This window comes from Lutra lutra, chromosome 16, assembly GCF_902655055.1.
Source record: "Lutra lutra chromosome 16, mLutLut1.2, whole genome shotgun sequence".
Taxonomy (NCBI): Eukaryota; Metazoa; Chordata; class Mammalia; order Carnivora; family Mustelidae; genus Lutra; species Lutra lutra.
The window spans coordinates 14,624,770-14,643,361 of NC_062293.1; the positions used below are offsets into that span (position 1 = coordinate 14,624,770).

General features: G+C 43.9%; 1 protein-coding gene across 4 annotated transcripts in view; it reads left to right on the forward strand.

The window, feature by feature from the left end:
• TEX2 (testis expressed 2) overlaps positions 1-18,592 on the forward strand; it is a 105,212-nt gene that overhangs the window by 50,607 nt on the left and 36,013 nt on the right. For all 4 annotated transcript variants that reach the window (XM_047706754.1, XM_047706753.1, XM_047706752.1 and 1 more), the window contains 3 exons: positions 13,878-14,078; positions 15,036-15,375; positions 16,847-17,094. In XM_047706754.1, the coding sequence (XP_047562710.1) occupies positions 13,878-14,078; positions 15,036-15,375; positions 16,847-17,094 (789 nt within the window). The remainder of the gene's footprint in view (positions 1-13,877; positions 14,079-15,035; positions 15,376-16,846; positions 17,095-18,592) is intronic.

The window sequence follows — 18,592 nt, forward strand, 5'->3', positions numbered from 1 at the left end:
TATTTATTTATTTACAACAGAGAGATACAGAGGGAGAGAACATGAGCAGGGGGAAAGGCAGAAGCAGAGGGAGAAGCAGACTCCCTGCTGAGCCAGGAGCCTGATGTGGGGCTCGGTCCCAGGACCCCAGGATCATGACCTGAGCCAAAGGCCAATGCTTAACCATCTGAGCCACCCAGGTGCCCAGAAATCCCTGATACTTAAAGAAAAAAATTTAGTTGGATTGTGGTCTTTTAAGAAGACAATAATTACCAAAAAGTACAGATTATGAAGAGGTTTTTCTTTTCCCACAGCAGTGGAAAAGCCAAGATGGTCCATCTTTCACAGGATTTGGAACTTGATTTTTACTACGTAGAAACCTCTGGCAGCAAGTCTGCTCTTTCTTACCTATACTCCTCCATTGCTGGCCTCCTGAATTCAAAGGGGGAGAGGACTGCTGGTGTCTGCCAAGTTGAGCGTTAGAGAAATGGCGATGGTGGCAAGTTCTAGATTTCCGCTAGATCTATGACTTTAAAAGTGATGCAGGGAGGGCGCCTGGGTGGCTCAGTGGCTTAGGCCTCTGCCTTCGGCTCAGGTCATGATCTCAGGGTCCTGGGATCGAGTCCCGCATCGGGCTCTCTGCTCAGCAGGGAGCCTGCTTCCTTCTCTCTCTCTGCCTGCCTCCCTGCCTACTTGTGATCTCTGTCTGTCAAATAAATAAATAAATAATCTTTTAAAAAAAAAAAGAAAGAAAAGAAAAAAAAGTGATGCAGGGAAAAAAAATAATAAAATGAAATAAATAAAAGTGATGCAGGCGATGGGCCCTGGTTTTTTTATAAAGCAGATCTGTGAACCTGTTCCTAGGGCTGAAAAAGCTTGAATTAGGGGAATTAGCTGTTGCGAATTATTTTCAATGGATCTGCTACTATTCCATTGGTTTTTACAGAGGATGTAATGGTGCAAGTTTTGAGGGCAGGCATGGAAACTTAAAAAAAAAATTTGCAGACATGGGCTGTAAAACCTGCCTGTGATAAAGATCTCTAGCATAGAGGCCCAGCATTGACAGTGATCCTCCAAGCTTCGTGCCCTAAGTAGACTGTATCTTCGGGGCCCCATGAACAAGACAGGCAGGAGGGTTAGTGCTCCACGAGTATTTTAAGAGACTGTGTGTTTTTAAGCCTCTGACTCATGGAGGTTCTCACCTATGGGCCCAGGACTGAGAGTCTAAGTCCTAAATTGGCTCCATAAACAATTCAGAAAGCACTGAAGTTTCTCTTCAGCGAGACTTCACCTGAAAGGGAGGAGAAAAGTAAAGTAAAGCTCTTTTGTACTTTCTCCCGGTGATTTTACTCTTCCATCCACACTGTGGATATTTGTATTTAAAAATGACCCTGCTACAGGGGGTCCCTAGGTGGCTCAGTCAGTTAAGCATCTTCCTTCAGGTCAGGTCATGATCCTGGGGTCCTGGGATCGAGCCCCACATCGGGTTCCCTGCTCAGTAGGGAGTCTGCTTCTCCCTCTGCCTCTGACCTCCCCCCTGTCCGTGCTCTCACTCACTTTCTCTGTCTCTCTCAAATGAATAAATAAAAAAATCTTAAAAAAAAAAAATGAGGGGCGCCTGGGTGGCTCAGTGGGTTAGGGCCTCTGCCTTCAGCTCGGGTCATGATCTCAGGGTCCTGGGATCGAGTCCCGCATCGGGCTCTCTGCTCAGTGGGGAGCCTGCTTCCCTTCCTCTCTCTCTGCCTGCCTCTCTGCCTACTTGTGATCTCTCTCTCCGTCAAAAAAAAAAAAAAAAAAATGACACTGCTACAGTGGTGAGTATATGGGATGGAGAGTCACAAAGACTGGCTAGCAGCCAAGAAGTAGCTGTTCTCAAGGACCGATATGTGGCTGATCCAGCCTCATGATCCTTCGCCATGTCTCACTCAACCCTGCCAGTCAGCAGCTCTCTCGTCTGGGACGGAAGCAGTCAAAACCCCTGTAAGGCCAAACATTTGTCACCAAGTCCATAGAACGACTCTTAGAACCTCCTTGAAAGCCTGCTTGTTCTTAATGTTGGGAATTCATACATTGTTATTTCATATATTCATGCTGCTGATGAGAAGCAGCAAATAGGAGAAAGGCGGCTACACAGGCACCAAGTGACAAGTCGAACACGTGAGAGGAAGGGGGGCCACCAAAATGCTAGGACACATGGATGTGACTGAAAGCTTGGCAGTCTGGGTATGTTAGCTCAAGGTGGAGACTCGTGTGCTGCAGAGTCCCAAAGCCTTCATTTTGAGCAACAGCCCCTGTGTAGGAACCTTCTGGGGGTTTTATTTTGGGTGACTGGCTAGATACTGTGAGCTGGGGACCCTGGGAAAGAGTGGGGTTGGGCACGGGGAGAAAGACATTCAGAGTCAGCACTGCATTTGGGATGTGTGGTTTTGCTGAGCATTCTTAAGCAATTTGGGTGAGACTTCTCTGAGAGTGTACTGTCACAGGAAGCCGGGGTGGCTCTGTCGGTGAAGTGTCTGCCTCTGGGTCAGGTCATAATCTCAGGGTCCTGGGATCGAGTCCTGCATTGGGTTCCATGGTCAGCAGGGAGCCTGCTTCTCCCTCTGCCTGCTGCTCCCCCTGCTTGTGCACGCACATGCTCTCTCTCACACAAATGAATAAATAAAATCTTAAAAAAAAAAAGAATGTACTTGTCACTTGACCAGGAGTGTACCTAATTCAGTGCCATTCCTGTACACTGAGGTTTCCACGTGTCTGTAATGATAAGCTTCCCGAAGATTTCATAAGGTTCTTTGATGTATGTTTGAGTGTATGGCTCATGCAGTTTTGAATTATAGTCATGGGTAAATTCTTTATCTCTGACTTACAAACCACTCGTGGAACACAACCGTAGAATGTTGGTTTCTAGAGTGATGATCTGTCGCTCGCTCTCTCTCTCTTTTTTAAAAATTTTTCTAAAATTATTTTAACATAAACATCAAAACAACTTGGCTCTTTTTAAAATATGTGGCTCACAGGGCACCTGGGTGGCTCAGTCGGTTAAGCATCTGCCTTTGGCTTGGGTCATGAACCCAGGGCCCTGAGATCAAGCTCCACATCAGGCTCCTTTCTTGGTAAGGAGACTGCTGCTGCTCCTCTCTCTGCCATTCCCTCTCCTCCCCCCGCTTGTGCTCTCTGGCTCTCTCTATCTCTCCATAAAATAAATAAAATCTTAAAAAAAAAAAAAAGATACGGCCCATAAGGTCAACTAAAATTGCATTTCCACCATCGCAAAACTAATAGAAATAAATTTTGGAGAATTTTTTTTTTTTTTTCCTTAGGTTATATCACATTTAGGTTTTTAGTAAGGAGGATAGATTTTTTTTTTCTTTTTAAATCATTGCAGTCCCTAAATACAGGCTTTGGTATTGACACGTAAGTATAATTTTGTAGGGAGAACTTTATAGATTTTGAGAAGAAATTCAAGCTTGTAAATTTAATCTCAATTTCATGCAGGTCTTTCTTTCAAGAAATTAGAGTGTTCAGATATTAAGGAGAGAACAGCTCCATTACAACCAGAAGAGACCTGGGTTGCTTTTTGTTGGTGTCTATAACTCCTAATTTAGTGAGTACAAGAAATAAAAGAGCATTTCTTTCTACATTATTCTCAACTGAAAATATCCTGCTCCCATAATGGGTCACTTGAGTTTTTATGGATGGCTTTTATAAACATGGCTATTTCCCAGTGTCCCTTGTCGCTTGAGAAATACCAGGTTTCAGTGCAGGCAGCCCTCACTTAAAAGCAGGTACGCATGTTTTAAAGTTGGTTGGAAAGCTAACTGTGTAGAAAATGCTTCCTGAATTCCATTGGAATAGTGTGGTTAAGGATGTCAGGTGCCTCCAGAATGATTTTTTTCTTGAGCTTGTATTTTCTAACTTTTTATTGTAGAAAATGTCTAGTATACACAGAAGTAAAGAGAATGGTGTAATGAAACCCCATGTACCCAATGCCCAGTCTCAGCTTCAACAATTACCAACATTTTGCCAATTTCTCACTCAACTCATTAGCTTACAGCATGGCTAAATGGTAATTCTGGTTCACTTATATGTGACTAAGTTTATAGCATCATTTCCTTGAGAAAATATATTCTGGATTCTGGCTAGGTATTCCAGGACCATGCTTTTTAGTTTTGTTGCAGGTTTCATCTATGGAGTAAGGAGAGAAGCTGTGGGCATAGTGGATCTGAGAGAGTGGGTCTGTGTGATCTAAAATTTTAGAGGCTCCTAATTTATTGGCTTGCTAATCTCTTGTCTTATAATTTCAAAACTTGTTGATAATGATTTAATGTTTATCATATGTTAGTGTAAATCAGACCTTGATTATTTCAGTGGTTCATCTGAGATCGTGTTATTTTTCTGTCAAATTTGAATGCTCAGGAGTGCCTGGGTGGCTGAGTTGGTTAAGCACCCAACTCATGATATGGGCTCAGGTCATGATCTCAGAGTCATGAGATCAAGCCCCACGTTGGGCCCTGCACTGGGTGTGGAGTCTGCTTGAGATTCTATCTCCCTCTCCCTCTGTCCCTCCCCTTCCTCTTTCTCTAAAAAACATTTTTTTTTTTGAATGCTCATTTTCTCTTCTACTATTTGCCAGTACATTCTAAAAAGTGTTCTTTGAGTAGATGCTGCCCTGAAGGATGGGAAAATCTGAGATAAGGGCCATTTTGCCAGGCAGAGTCTGTGGCTTTAGCTCGGACTCCACAGCTTCTAGTGACGTGGCCGTGAAGGTGACCTTGGAGTGGGCTGTTGGAGGATGTGGATGGTATTGATGTTGGTGCTTCTCTCCCCTAATGGACTTTTTTTTTTTCCTTCTTGATGGTTTCTTTGAGTAGCATCTATTTTGAATGTTGACTATTTGCTTGAGGCTGTCATTCATACTATGAAGTCTATATATCTGTAGGTTTTTTTGTCTTTTATGGGTAAAATCAAATTTGTATCTAACGTTCTGTAAATTTAAGTAGACTGTTCCTGCCATAGTCTCTAAGTCCATGATCTGTGAGATCGTGTTTTAACTGATGACTTCCAGTTCTAAACCATTAATACATCAAAAAGGGTCAAAAGCTGCAAAGAGAAGACTCTTGCTTATGCTTATGCTTTAGTTCTGGGGACAAAAGAAAAGTCCCAGCCGTTTTTATCGGCTTCACAGAGGATTTCCAGCAGCCGGGGCCTCGGGCCGTGGCTCTGTCCTTATGTTTAGGATTTGTTCCTCTCCTGATAGGCTGGGTGAAGGAATGATGCAGGGGAGCTGAGTGACAGGCAGCCTCAAATGCCAGCACAGCCATGTGACAGCAGGATGTCAGCCCACACGACACCGAAGATAGAGAAAGCCCCATCGCTTCCTTGGGTGCATCGCTCTGGTCAGCACAGCATCAAGCTGACCAAGAGAGAGCATTGGTCTTGACCTCCTGACTGGCACTGTAACTGAAAGTGAACACAATAGTAGTTCTCCCAGACTTTATTATTTTGCAAAAGGTTAATTGCTGCTTTTAATCTTTCTGAGTGTTAAATGAGTCCCTTTATAGATTGTGGTTTGTACTTTCAGCCAGATACGGCTTCTAAATCCAGTGGAGAATTGAATAGAAACCCCTGACCTTTTACAGACAGGATCACAGGACCAGTCTGTGGGCCAGACAGCTGTGGGCCAGCTGACTGTGGTCATTGTCCCCCAGTGCGTGCAACTGTCTCCATTTTAACAGTTCCAGCCTCCGAAAGAAACGAGGCTTGTCTGAGCTGCTTTAGTGTGGGTTGAGAGCACCTCTGAGGTTTTTAGTTGAGCTGTTGAAATGGAATGAGTTGCTAACTGTATACTAAGCCTCTTTATACTCCCTCCTATGTCTCATAACAAAGTAAAACTGGAGAAATCCTTTTTTGTTTTTAAAGATTTTATTTATTTATTTGACAGAGATCACAAGTAGGCAGAGAGGCAGGCAGAGTGGGGGAAGCAGGCTCCTTGCCAAGCAGAGAGCCTGAAGTGGAACTCGATCCCAGGACCCTAAGATCATGACCTGAGCCGAAGGCAGAGGCTTAACCCACTGAGCCACCCAGGCACCCCAAACTGGAGAAATATCTTACTTGTTAAGAAGTGGGGGGCTAAGAATTGTAGAACAGCTAAGCAATAGACAGCTGGGTACTATATGGGGAACTGGGGGAAGGCCTTGAAGTTGCTGTACTGCTCGCTAGATTTGACATTTGACTGCTTAGGTCTGGAAGTTCCATTTGCAGCTTTATCTAAGGAGTTGGTCAAACTGCAGGAAGAATTTGGCCAGTTGAAGGTATCAAAAGCCAGTGGGGTTTCCATTGGGAGATCACTTTCTGGAAGGGCAGCCTGCGCAGTTTGGGGACAGTAAGGTGCATTAGGGGACAGAAGCAGGAGAATCATGCCTGGCCACCTCTTGGCTGGAGCCTTCCAATGGCCATCAGCATCGTGGATGCCTGACTGATGCAGGTCAAGTAGCAGCCTTGTGACTCAAGGTTTCCTATCAAAGCTCATAATGTTCTGGAAGGAACCCTGCATGGGAATCAAGAAACCTGAGCACCAGTCACAGCACCTACCTCTCTGTGTTATAGAGAAGTAGCTAATTCAGTTTCTGTCCTGAAAAGCTTGAACACCTTTTACTCTTAAGATTCTTCCTGAGGTTACTTATTCTCTGGTTCTATTTTGTGCAATTATAACTTGGTTCTCTCCTTGGGAGCAGTGACCAAGCCTTCTGCTTCAAAATAACCTCTGCCGGCCTCTGCACTCTCCACTCCTTCTGTGCTTCTCTCCGCTTCTGCGAGTAGAACAATACTTCCAGGTTGTGAAGGGCACACCAGCTTGTCCTGCTCACTCATGCTCGATGTACAGATCCCCTGTAACCCTCACGGGGGCCGTCTAAATCAGGGTGCATTCAGGTACTCGTCAGTGAACGTGTGCTACGACTCTGATTGTCTTCCCGCGTTTGTATGCAAGTAGACCAGGCAGTTAACAGATGTAGTGATAGGAGGAAGGCAGTAGACAACAGGTGATCAGAGAGATTCCCTAGGAAAAGTGTCACCTTCTCCATGACCTGCGGGATGGCTAGCCAGACAGAAGGTGGGCAGTGCTATGGAGGGAAGGTAGGAGCCTGGGCCTTGAAGTCAGGTAAATTTGGCTTAAGTCCTGGATTTGCCACTCGCTGGGCCACGTTTTTGTTTTTGTTTTTGTTTTTGTTTTTTTAACCTCTTTAGGCAAATCACTTAACCCCTCTCACCATCTTGCTCACTTAGATCTTAAGTAATCGGCAGAAGGAGCTAGGGCAGCTGAAGTGCCCGGATCATAATGTGAGCTCAGATGTCAGCTATTATTACAAACCTTAATATCTTAAAATCTCATGGGTAAGATTTGTTCCTTTTACTGTGTATATAGATTGTACCTCACTAAAGTACTGTTAGCGTGGAGGAATTCATTACAGTTGGAGCAAGAGGGTGAGGTGGGGACGGGGGAGGCACGAAGCTGGGTTAGACCCCCTCACAGGCAAGAAGACCAAGCATCTAAGGATAAGTACCACCCAACTTGGCAGTTAGCAAGTGGTGAAGTCAGGATTGGAACACAGGTGTGTCAGGCCCGGCAGTTCTGCTAATGTTTGTGGGCAGGTTGCAATGCATGTGTTTTGACCAGCAGTCTGTCATGTATGGCCAAGGGTCCGGTCTCACTGAAGCTAACAAATGATTGTTGGCAATAGACATGCAGTTGAAATCCTGATTCGTGGGTTGTATTTAACTGTTGACAGCCTTGGGCTTTAGCCTCGGATAGCTCCTGAACACAAAGAAAAGCAAATGGTAGTGTAGGGAACAGGCACTGTGAAGATAAAAAGGAAAGAGAAGCCACAGGGCCCTTTTTGTTGGAACGCAGCCAGTGGTGGTTGCGAAAGGAACAGGTGATGGGGAGGAGGCTCAAGCCAGCCCTGAACCAGAAGAAGGCAGCTTGGAGCCTCCTGGGCCTTTCCTGAGGAAAGGCATCTCCTAGATTCTCTTCTTAGGCCTACTCCTGCCTCTACCCAGTGTCCCCTGGTGGGGCAGGTGTGGGGTTATGTTCCCGAACTGGTTAGGACTTGAAACTCTCTTTTCTCCTCCACATGCCTCTAAATCAGGTTGTTCTAGTATTTCTGCAACTTGGCAAACGGTAGACGGTGACCTGTTTGTTTTCTGTCAGAGCAGTGAGCAAAGACGACCACGTATCATCTTGGAACTGTGGCCATGGTGCGGGGGCGAGTCACAGGCTGCAGTCCAGCAAGAACTCCAGAGGGCTGGCTCTCTGGGTTGGGTAGGAGCTCAGGCTGCTGGGTTAGGAGCAACTCCCCAAAGCACTGAAGTGTTTGCCCTTGTTAACCAGATACAGGAATAGTAGCTGTGCAGCAGTTTGTTAAACGAGTACGGAGTGATGGCTCTTCACCAGGTAATCCTGTAAACAGATGAGCTGAAGCAATGTGACCTAACACATGTGCCTCTGTAGCCTGTCTTCTTTTCTGCTAAAAAACTGAAGAATAAAAAAACAAAAACAAAAACAAAAAAAACAGAAGAATAAGCTAAAAACTTAATGTAAGTTTGTTTGCAAATTGAGTGTCTTAATGACCTTATAGAACTGTAACAGTTTTCAAAAACTTCAGCCTTTTACTTAGATTACTTTTACTCTTATTCCTTAGTTTTTAAGATTGCATGTTAGCTTTTCTTTAAAGTTTATTTTTTTTAGTAATCTCTGTACCCAATATGGAGCTCAAAGTCACAACCCCAATCAAGAGTCGCATTCTCTTCTGACTGAGCCTGCCAGGTGCCCCACGTGTTAGCTTTTTAAAGTGGTTTTGAATTTCTGAGATTGAATGTTGCATCTGGAGATTACTTAGACCATCTTCTCTCATGTAATTTGGTAGAGCACCTAGTAAAACACAGCATAAAACTGCTTTTGTTGGAAGTGTCAGCAAGAGGGGCACCTGGCTGGCTCAGTCAGCAGCGTGTATGACTCTTGATCTCGGGGTCATGACTTTGAGTCCCATATTGGACGGACCTAGAGATGACCTAATGTAAAATAAAATTTAGAATCCTGGAAGGGTCAGCAAGAGAAGAGAGGGGAATTTTGATCATCCTGCTTGAGCTAGGTGTCTAGGTTCGAAAAGGCAAAACCCACGAGTCGGCTGTGTGCTAATATAGTAGCCACTGGCCATGTGGGGCCATTGAGCGCTTGAAGTGCAGCTAGTTCGAACCAAGCCGTGCTCTAAGTGTGAAATATGTGCTGGATTTTGAAGACTTAGTACAAAACAAAGAATGTAAAATATAATCAATAATGTTAATGTTATGTGTTTACATGATAATATTTGGATACACAGTTGACCGCTGAACAGTGTGGGAGATGGGGCACCGACCCCCTGTGCAATTGAAAATCCTTGTATAACTTTCGACTCCCCCAAAACTTAACTACTAATAGCCTATGGTTGACCAGGAAGCCTTACCACTAACCGAGGTGATTAACACGTATTTTGTGCAGTATATGTATTGTATACCATATTCTTAAAATAAGCTAAAGAAAATATTAAGAATGTCATAAGGAAGATAAAGTAAATGTACAGTAGTATACTGTATGTACTGAAAAAATTCTGTGCATAAGTGGACCTGCACAGTTCAAACCCATGTTGTTCAAGGGTTGACTGTATTGAGTTAAATAACATAGTTTAAATTAATTTCACCTGCTTTTTTTTTTTATTATGGTTACTAGACAATTTAAAATTATGTATTTTCATGATGCGTATTTATGGTTCATGTTATATTTCCATTGGACAGTGCTTCCCTGCACAGTTCTGCATTTTCTGACTTATTAGGAAAGGCAAAATGAAAGCAATTGGAGAGAAACAGCCTTTTATTCCCAAATGTCTCTTATTCATACATAGATCAGTTAACCTGTGCAGTCTCAGAGTTTCAAAAGGGGAGACTCTCTACAGCTCACATTACTTTATTTCTCAGAGACTCTCCTGTTATTTGAGAATAACTTCATAATATGCCTAACTTTTTTTGCTTCCTGCCTTTCTAGTCTGGTGATGATGACAACTATAATGCTGGGTATTTTGTCCAAAATTCCAGTGTCGTGTTACTTCTATTGACTTTTTTACATGTCCATATACTTAGCGAAATAAACCTCCCTGATTTCACATAGCTAGAAACAAATGAAAAATCTTTTATATGGAGATATTATTGTAGAAATGTTTGACATGTATCAAATTATGATTATCATAACTCAAGAATCAGAGGAAAAAAAGCTTTAACATCTCAGGTAAGATGTAATTATGGACCCCAGAGAGGCTATCTCACATGCCGTATATCCTCAAAAACCTCTATTCTAGGCAGGAGATGTACACTCAGAGTGGAATAATTCAAGAAGAGCCATCCCCAGTGGGGACTGTATGGCTACATGGCTTGTAAGTGACACTGATAGAAGTGGCTATTTTAATCTCATTGTCATTCCCTGGCCCTAAGAAATTCTTCAGCACCAGCCCTTTCATCCTTCCCTCCACAGATTCTTCTTGGTTTTAGTAGCTCTGCAAGTAAATACAGCCTGACCTTTGAGCATGGCTCTGAAGCAGGCCAGAAAAATCAGATCTGCTTCAAGTTCTTTATTAATCTAGTTGCCTTTAGAACTTTCGGCCTAGTATAAACCCATTTAGGTAAGAAAGTACTTTCTGCAACCAAAGTGGATAAAAAGAAAACTGGATTATATGCCAGGAGATCTTTAGCAAAAATGTTGTTTGAAACATTTTAGACAAACACTTTTTAAAAAGACAAATATATTTATAGAAAATGCATATTTTTTATAGTATACATGGAACATTCACCAGATACACCATATACTGGGCCATAAAAACTTAACGAATTTAAAAGAACTGAAATTATAAAAAGCATGTTCTCTGACCATCATGAAATGGAACTAAAAATCAGTAACAAAAAGACATCTGGAAAATTCCCACACACTTGGAAATTAAACAGCATACTTCTCATTAGCCTGTTGGTCCAAAGATAGTCACAGGGGAAAGTAGAAAACATTTTAATCAAATGATATTGAAAATACAACATACGAAAAATTGCAGCTGATGCAGTGCTTAGAGGGAAAGTAAATAGCATTAAGTGTTTATTTTAGAAGTACAAATTACCAATATTAGGACTAAAAGAATATTACTAGACTCTACAGATTTAAAAAGCATAATAGGAAAATATTACAAACAACATTATGCCCACAGGTTGGGCAACCTATATGAAATAGACAAATTCTTTATAAGACACAAGCTACCAAAGCTCACTCAAGAAGAAATAGATAGCCTAATTTCCAGTAGAAATTAAATACATTGAATTCATAGTTTCAAACCTTTCTATAAAGAAAACTCCAGGCCCAGATGGCTTCCTTGGCAAATTTACCCAACCTTTTAGGAAGAAATATTTTATACAAACTCTTCCAGAACATAGGAGAAGGAACACTTCCCAACTCATTTTATGAGGCTAGCTAATATTGAAAGATATTGCAAGAAAACTGTAGACCAATTTCCCTTATGAATTTAGGGGGACAAATGAACATAGTATTAGCAAGCCAAATTCTGCAATGTAAAAAAGGATAATATTAGTACTGTGCTGATAAAATGGCTCTCTGGATCAAAGGGAAGCCCTGTTTGTACTTTTCACTGATTTCCATGATATAAAAACTTCCACCAAAAAACAAATTAAAAAAACAAACAAAACTCCCACCGTGGCCAGCTGTAAGCTACCAATGTGAGGTCCCTGACAACGGAATCGGAAGAAGCATGTAGAATTAGCTCTCATGAGCTGGTGGAACCCGGCTTCAGCACATCATGACCAATACCTAATTTTCCCAAGAATGCAAGACTGGTTCAACATTCAAAAATCAATGAATATACTTTACCATAATAGCAGACTAAGGAAAAAGACAAAAAACTATGAACCAAAGAATGTCCTTAGTTCTATACTTAGCAAAATAAACCTTCCCAAACTGATGCTCCAACTGTACAGTCCACTGCAGGCCCCACTGTCTTGCTTGTCCCTCTTTTCATTTCATTGCTCAGATCATTGAAACATCTAGATTACACCCTCTCCCTGTCGCCATGCTCTTGGTCATTCAACACTTTAATAGATGCAGCGACGCATTGGGAGGAGGGAGAGCTACTCCTAACTCATGCAAAATGGAAAAAATAAAAAATAAAACTATGTAATTGTCTCAAAATTTCACAGGTCAAAACTTAAGTGTGAGACCCAAGTACTCACTGTGGAAATGGCCATTCTTTGAAAAGAAGGGCATTCCCAATTGCATTGTGATTTTTGGTACCTCTCTGCTCGGTTCAAAAACATTTCTAAAATGAGGGGAGTAGAGGGGCACCTGGGTGGCTCCTCAGTTGATTGAGCGTCAGACTCTTGATTTCTGCTCAGGCCATGATCTCAGGGCCGTGAGATTGACCTCATTCAGTGGGGAGTCTGCTTGAGAGTCTCTCTCTCCCTTTCCTTCTGCCCCCTGCTACCATGTGCACATGCTCTCTCTCTCTCTCTCTCAAATAAATCTTTTAAAAAAGGAGAAGAGGTCAGGGCGCCTGGGTGGCTCAGTGGGTTAAGCCGCTGCCTTCGACTCAGGTCATGATCTCAGGGTCCTGGGATTGAGCCCCGCATCGGGCTCTCTGCTCAGCAGGGAGCCTGCTTCCTCCTCTCTCTCTGCCTGCCTCTCTGCCTGCTTGTGATCTCTCTCTGTCAAATAAATAAATAAAATCTTAAAAAAAAAAAAGGAGAAGAAAATGAAGAATATGGAAGAGAATCAATTAAAATTCCCTAGAGAGCTTCTTTTAAAAAGATCTGGGCCACTGTATCATCTGAAAAAAGACAGTGGGACAGGTAGAGTATTAAATGATGAATACTCATCATCCCTCTGAGAGGAGCTTTACCATAATTTTATAGTGTGTCAGTCCTTACACTTTCATACGTGTGCTGTATGTGAAGATCAGTGTATACGTTCATTTTTGTTGACTGGGGTTAGGGGGAGACGTGGGGCACAATTTTACTTATTTAGGTTACTATATCTCTTTGGATTGTGACATACTATTGATCATATCTGTAATTTTTTTAAGACTTTATTTATTTGACAGAGAGAGAGGGAGCACAAGCAGGGGGAGTGGGAGAGGGAGAAGCAGGCTTCCCACCGAGCAGGGGGCCCGATGTGGGGCTCGATCCCAGGACCCTGGGATCCTGACCTGAGTCGAAGGCAGATGCTTAACGACTGAGCCACCCAGGCGCCCCTGATCATATCTGTAATTGTTAATGCCTAATTTCTGATCATCTGCCTTACTGTGTGATTTCAGTGAGCTAGAAATAGAGTGGAAGGTCTCAGTCCTGGAATGTTAGCATTAGTTAATATGATCTGTGAAATTCCAAAGATGGTTTGCAGGTGAGTGAGAAGAGGATGAGTTTGGCTAATTTAAGAAGACTGGACTGGGTAGTAGTGTTCACCCCGAAAGGAGGTTAGGCTGAAAGACTTGCTCTATTTACATGAATAAAACTTTTGAGTTTCCTGATTCGCTTGTTACCTTTTAAAAAAAGAAAGAAAAGAACCTTTTATTTAGAGAAATGGGCATTATCATTAGTCCCCCATATCCACATTTTTAGTTATCAGAAACCTAGCAGTTTACAGCTCTACACTGATTATCCTTCAAACTTTGCACCTGTCTGAGCAACTCCCAGTCACCAATGAATCGATGTTTGCCTCACAGTCAGGTTTGGTTTCAGTGTCCCATCGACCTCAGTGATCTTCATTTTTGTATCAAATAGGATTTCTGTTTACTCTAATTTTACTAATGGAAGTTTTTCTCCATCAGGGATGGATGAATGAGATTTACAACTATGATCCAGAAACTTACCATGCAACTTTGACACATTCAGTCTTTGTTCGACTTGAGGGTGGGACCTTAAGACTTTCAAAGCCCAATAAAAATATATCCAGGAGGGCAAGCTACAATGAAACAAAGCCAGAGGTTACCTACATCAGCCAGAAAATCTACGACCTTTCAGACAGCAAGGTGAGCCTGGCCGATTTGAGAAACCGAAATGAAAACAGCATTTGGAATCTTGTTTTACTGCATTTTTCCTCCTCAAAAGGGCATGTGTGTGTAGTATGTGTGTGTGTGTAATTTCATGCAAATCACCCAAGCATCTTTTTCAATGTAGATTCTATTTCAGCAACTCTGAGTGGGGGCCTGAGAGTGCATTTTTATGAGCTCCCAAGTGATACCCTTGCTGCTGGTGGTCCATGGACCACACTTTGAGGACTGAAGGCATAACACAGTCATCTGACTGAGTTAACTTTTCACTTTTTCAGTCCAACAAAAAGCCAAGTGTGGTGGTGCTAGGGTAATAATGAGTGAGGACTCTGTATATGTGAAAATTATGGAGATGCAAAATAACTACATTTGGTAAGTGTTATATACTACTGTTGTTGAAAAATGTAAATTGTCTGTTATTCCAAAAAGCTGTAGGTTTTCTCTTGTTATAACTCATGTGAATGACCTTTAAATTTACCTCAAATGACAGAAGTATTTAAAATAGTTTTTGTATAAATTCACTCTTAACTTGAGAATGATAAACTTGAGAATGATAAACTTGAGCTTCATCTAGATCTAGTTTGATAAACTTTTTTTTTTTTTTTTTTTCAAATGTATGGTTGGTCCAGGTCATGAAACTTAGTTGATGATCACCTCCTAAATAATTTTTGTGCCACTGTTACCTGAAAATTATAGATGCTTGTAACTCCTGCAGAATTGTTAAACATCTACTTCTGGAATGAGTTCAAAGAATAACAAGTCACTTCTAAAACTCTATCCCAGTTTCTATACTCACGTTGTAGACAGGTGGTAGTTTACACTCATTGTCTTAGTCAAAAAGGCTATAAAGTTTGCATTTGTGTTCTGCATAGTATTAATGCACAGTGTGGCCAGTTCTTAATTTTGTATGTCAACCATCATTTCCCTTTCCCATAGATTTATCTTGTACCCAAAAGTCTGGCTCGAAAACGAATCTGGAATAAAAAGTACCCCATTGGTATTGAGCTTGGTCGACAAGATGACTTTATGTCTAAGGCCCAGACTGATAAAGAACCTTCTGAAGAAAAGCCTCCAGCTGAGCGAGAGCTGGGAAGCGAGGACCCCAAGAAGCCACCCCATCCTCAGGAGGGAACCCGATCTGGCCAGCGAGACCAGATACTCTATCTCTTTGGGAGAACTGGCCGAGAGAAGGAGGAGTGGTTCAGGCGGTTTGTTCTGGCGTCTAAACTGAAGTCGGAAATCAAGAAGGCCCCTGGTGTCTCTGCAAGTAAACCAGGTAATGACATGTGTGCTAGATGCTCCGGTGATTTTAAAGGGTCCATAGGAGAACGGACAGAGATTTCCAGGTAGGAAGGAAGGAAGCCCACCCCGAACCGATGACCCTGTGCCACCTGAGGAGTGTTCTCAGGACCCATTCACCTTTTAGGCTGATCGTTGTAACCCTTTATACTGGATCATTTAACCTGTGAGGGAACAGCTTGCAGATGTGTGGGGTTTTTTGCCATCATTGTTTCCTTAGGATTATATTTATTTGCACATACTGTGACTCCTCTGAGAGAAACATCAGGAGAACCCTGGTGAGGATAAGCAGGCGGGTGAGTCAGGACAGCATATCAGGCTAGTGTTCTCAAGCTCCTGGCCCTGAACAAGGTTCTCCAAGCCCCAGATCACCACAGAAATGCAGAGTCCTCTGGTCTCCTGACTCCCAAAATTTGTACTGATGAATGAGCCTCTGCTCATTTCCTGTCCCTTCTGCCCCATGTAGCCCACTTGGGCCTTCACTGAACCAGACATCCAGCATTCCCCTGTCATCGCTTTTTGCATATGTTCCTCCCTCTACCTAGAATGTTCTTCCCCCACCTGCACCAGGAAAATGCCAGCTGTTTCTCTGAGAGGCAGCCCGGAGGACACAACCTGTGGAAGTCAGTCCTGGGGCTCTCTTGGGCAGAGAGAGCACCTCCTCCTTTCGGCCCTGAAAGCCCTTCAGTCATGCTTCAGTTATAATGGTTATTTTACAGAGCTGTGATTTATTTGCCTAGGTGCCCAAATTCAAGGGCAGGGATTATGTCTCATTCTTCTTTTCATGTGGAATTGGCCCAGAGAAAGTGCTTGATAAAAACCTTTTTTGAATGAAAGATGACAGGTCTGGAATTGCTGTGATCTGTGGGTGAACAGTTCGCTTTCTGCCTGCTTCCATTTGTCTGGGGGTGTGGCAGCTCCGTATTTGACCCTAAGTGATCTCCAGGAAAAAAAAAAAAAAAAGGTACTTAATTACCACACGAACTTCATGGCTTTCAGTTCCTCTGAATTGTCTTAGAGAAGACTAAAAACTATTCTAAAAAATGAGCTATTATTAGAAGGGAAGGTATTTTTCAGGATAGGAAGTACCTTTATAAAATAACCTTATTTTCTTTTTCCTTTTTTTAAAAAATTTTTTTAAAAAAGATTTTTATTTATTTATTTGACAGAGATCACAAGTAGGCAGAGAGGCAGGCAGAGAGAGAGGAGGAAGCAGGCTCCCCATCGAGCAGAGAGCCCAATGCGGGGCTCGATCCCAGGACCCTGGGACCATGACGCTAGCCGAAGGCAGAGGCTTTAACCCACTGAACCACCCAGGAGCCCCTATAACCTTATTTTCTTAAACAGTCGTTTGTTAGCATTTTCGTTGGTTATTGACTTAGCCTGGTGAAGTTTGTTCGATGTTCCATTGACTTTGCATCCTAACAGCTGGCCCCTTTCCGCTGTAGGGGTCCTGCCCTCGCACAGCAGGCACAGCAGCCCCTCGGGGCACCTGACCCACAGCCGCAGCAGCAGCAAAGGCAGCGTGGAGGAGATCATGTCCCAGCCGAAGCAGAAGGAGCTGGTGGGCGGCGTGCGGCAGAAGATGCTTCTGGACTACAATGTGTACATGGCCAGGTGTGTCCCCCAAGAAAACCGAAGCCCCCAAAGGAGCCCAGTGCAGAGTGTGGAGAGCAGCCCCACGACTGGGAAGAAGGTAAAGCTGGCTGCCTGGGCTGCGGCTTTTCTGCTTTTCTACTCAAACTCGTTTCTGCCTACAGAAGCACTTTGAGCGCTTCCTGTGTACCAGGCCCTGCCCTAGGCACTGGGGACACAGTAATGAACAAAACAGACAAGGGACCTTGCCCTCAGGGAGCTTGTGCTCTCAACAGGGAGACAGAAAGAAACAAAACAGCTGGTGGTGGCAAGGATTAAAGCCAAGTAAGAGAGGGTGAAAGGTGGCCAGACTGCTGTTTTAGAGTGATGGTCAAGGAGGGCCTCCTTGAGGAGGTGACGTTTGCACAGAGATCTGACCAAAGTGAGGAAGTGAGCCATGGGGGGTGTGGGGGTGTGAGAGGAGCCTTCCAGGTGAGGGGACCAGCAAGTGCCAAGGCCCCAAGGCAGGGATGTGGTTGGAGTATACAAGGAACCATGATGAGGCCGGTGTGGTGACGGTGAGCAGGGGACAGAGAGCGGGGCCTTATGGGTCAGTTCTGAGGAAGAGGGGAAGCACTGGGAGGGTTTTGAGCAGGGAGTCATGTTGATCTATTTAAGTCTAAAAGTGACTGTCTATGGAGAGTGGGCAGGAGGAAGAGAGGGGGTGGGGGGCGCTTCCGGCCGTGGGCGATGGGGCTGTGATGAGGGTCAGCAGCAGCTGGTGAGAACGGCATTGGGATCTGTGTTGGAGGGGAGCGGCTGGATCTGCTGGTGAATTATGTGTGGGGCGTGAGAGAGCCAGAGGGGCCAGAGATCACTCCTAACCTTTGACCCGAGCAAGTGGGCAGTCAGTGGGAAAGTTCTCAGAATCATTAATAATAGAGGCCTGATTCCCGAGTTACCTTTGTATTCTCAAATTCTCAGACTCATTAGCAATGTCCAGGGCTTTTGAAGATTTGCCACTAGCCTTCTTCCCACAGCGTAACCAGCTGGCCGTGGATAACTAAGCTGCCATGTGCCAGCCTCCGTGAGGCCCTGTAACAGAATGCCTCTGCTCCCTTCAGCAGCCTTGCAGACGAGATGTTCTTCTCTCCACTCTGTCAGTGGAGAAGCAGGTTCACACGGGTTAAGTAGCTTAATTTCACAGTTGCCAAGTGGTGGCATGTGTAAAACCAGATGACACTCGCAGGCCCCCAGCTGCCACCACTGACATTTTGGTGGGCATTCGGAAGCTGTGCTGGCCGTCAGGCCGCCTGCCACTACCGCACTCGTCCTCTTAGCACCCGGCCAGCCCATGCATACAAAGCCAGTTCCCTACTGGAGTGTCTGGCCTCTTCCAGTGGCTGTACCTCTGCTCTTAATGGGAAGCACTGGGTGCCTTCCTTGTGCTGTTAACCTGTTGCGGGCTTTGATTCATTCTGTTGATCCTCTCCAGTCGGGGGGAGGTCCCGAGCCCTCATCCAGCAGACTTGGTCAGGCCCAAAGAGACCCTCTGGCTCTGCTGGCCCTTCCCCCACTGCCTCTACCTTCTGACCTAAGTTACCAACTAGGGTGGGAAG